General features: G+C 65.2%; 1 protein-coding gene across 1 annotated transcript; it reads right to left on the bottom strand.

Annotated features, from left to right (window-relative positions):
• Window positions 1–372: 372 nt before the first annotated feature.
• Window positions 373–1,573, bottom strand: MNEG_13029 (putative Regulator of nonsense transcripts 2; the record flags this gene model as incomplete). Its single annotated transcript, XM_014038500.1, has 4 exons — window positions 373–555; window positions 826–912; window positions 1,298–1,400; window positions 1,557–1,573. 4 exons carry the CDS (start codon window positions 1,571–1,573, stop codon window positions 373–375), a joined length of 390 nt encoding a protein of 129 aa, XP_013893954.1.
• Between the last annotated feature and the right edge of the window lie 93 nt (window positions 1,574–1,666).

Below are 1,666 nucleotides of genomic sequence, written 5' to 3'. Positions count from 1 at the left end.
CCTCTCTCGTAGTCCCCCATGTCCCCGGCATCCCCCTCCCCGTTGCCCCCCCTCCCCTCTTCCCGGCCGCCGCCATCCTTTCCGCCCCCCTTGTCGCCCTCGCCGCCGCCGCCGGCGTCGCCATCGCTGCGCCGCTCGTCCTCCTCCCCCTCCCTCTCCTCGTCCTCCTCCTCGTCCGCCGCCGGCAGGCCGGACGCGGCGGCGGCGGCCTCCTGGGCGAGAAGCTGCTCGGCGGCGGCGGCGGCTTCCGGGTAGCTGCTGAAGCGCTTGGCCCCAGGGCGCACCAGGTCAAAAAGATCCTGTGATAGGGTTGACAAGTCGCTGTGATGGATGCATTGGAAGAACTGCATTCTGACGCATGGGGGCAACAAACTACGACCACTCGTCGGTGTGGTGGACGGGTGCATAGTTGTTTGGCGAGCTAACGGACTGGTGGCTGGGTGAACAAGGGCGGCCGTGACCAGCACCAGCAGTGGGCAGGCAGGGGGTTGTGGGGCGGACCTGAACATCAAACTCGACATCCAAGGGGAGGGGGTCCTTGGCCAACAGGTAAGCCTGAGTGCAAGGCACACGGGGTGTGGAGGGCGCAGGGACGCACTGGGAGGGCGTCGCGTGCTTATGCATGTGTGTTCATGCGCGTGTGTGATCGCGCGTCGACACGAACGCGCAGGCGCGAAGGCCGCAGCATAGCACGACCGGCGCAGGAGGGACAGGCGCCGCCCCGCGCTGCCGCAGCCCTCGCCGGTGTGCTCTAAACTTTGTCATGCTCCCAGCAGCCGAGGTCCCCCGTGACTCTTCAACTTCTGTGTCCGTCCCACTTCCCACCTGGAAGAGCGTGAGGAACCTGTCCAGCCGCCGCCCCGCCGCGCCCTTCTTAAAGTACATGCCGCAGGTGGACAGCGCCGCAACCACCTGGGGGAGGTTTTGTGTGGGAGGCGCCATGCGTAGGTGGGGTGTTGGGTTGTTGGGTGAAGCCCTGGGTGTGTGGGTGGGGTCTAAATAGTGGGTGGTGGAATGATAAGGTTCTTGTCTTGGGGTCGAGTGTTGGAGTTTTGGGGGAGTGCATGAAGAGGATTCCTCAAACGTCCTCGTCGGCACCCGACCGTGTTGCCCGCCGCTGCCAGAGGGGCTCTGCGCGACGCACACCCAGGCAGGCAGTGCTAACAGAGGGTCCCATCAAACAACCGTCCATGTTGTGTGTGTGTGAGTATGTGTGTGTGTGTGTGTGTGTGTGTGTGTGTGTGTGTGTGTGTGTGTGTGTGTGTGTGCGCGCACGCGCGCACGGGCCTGTGCCCACCATCCGGACGCGGAAGAAGTCGTCCGGCGGGTCCAGCCTGCGCGCTGCCTCCGCGTCCTCGTGGCCGTGGCCGATCAGGGAGTACAGCAGGTGGAAGACGGCCCTGGGGTTCAGGGTTGAGGGTTTAGTGGGGCGAGGTTTGAGGTAGCAGGTGCGCGACGGGGGCAAGGGGAGGGGAGCGGAACAGGATCATCACGAGCCAGATCCTGGAAAAGGCACGAGTCAGCATCGCGAGCGCCGACCTCAAGCGAGGCGCAACCTCGGACCCGATCCCATCCAACAGCTGTCCCGGATTTCGTACACGAACAGACGCCGGTCCAATGGCCGCGACTGGCGCGGTGGCTCCCCCTCATCCCCGATACCCCCGCC

The sequence above is a fragment of the Monoraphidium neglectum genome (genome assembly GCF_000611645.1).
Source record: "Monoraphidium neglectum strain SAG 48.87 unplaced genomic scaffold scaffold03581, whole genome shotgun sequence".
Classification (NCBI taxonomy): Eukaryota; Viridiplantae; Chlorophyta; class Chlorophyceae; order Sphaeropleales; family Selenastraceae; genus Monoraphidium; species Monoraphidium neglectum.
The sequence above is the reverse complement of the archived record's forward strand: the minus strand, read 5'-3'. Positions and strand labels throughout refer to the sequence as shown.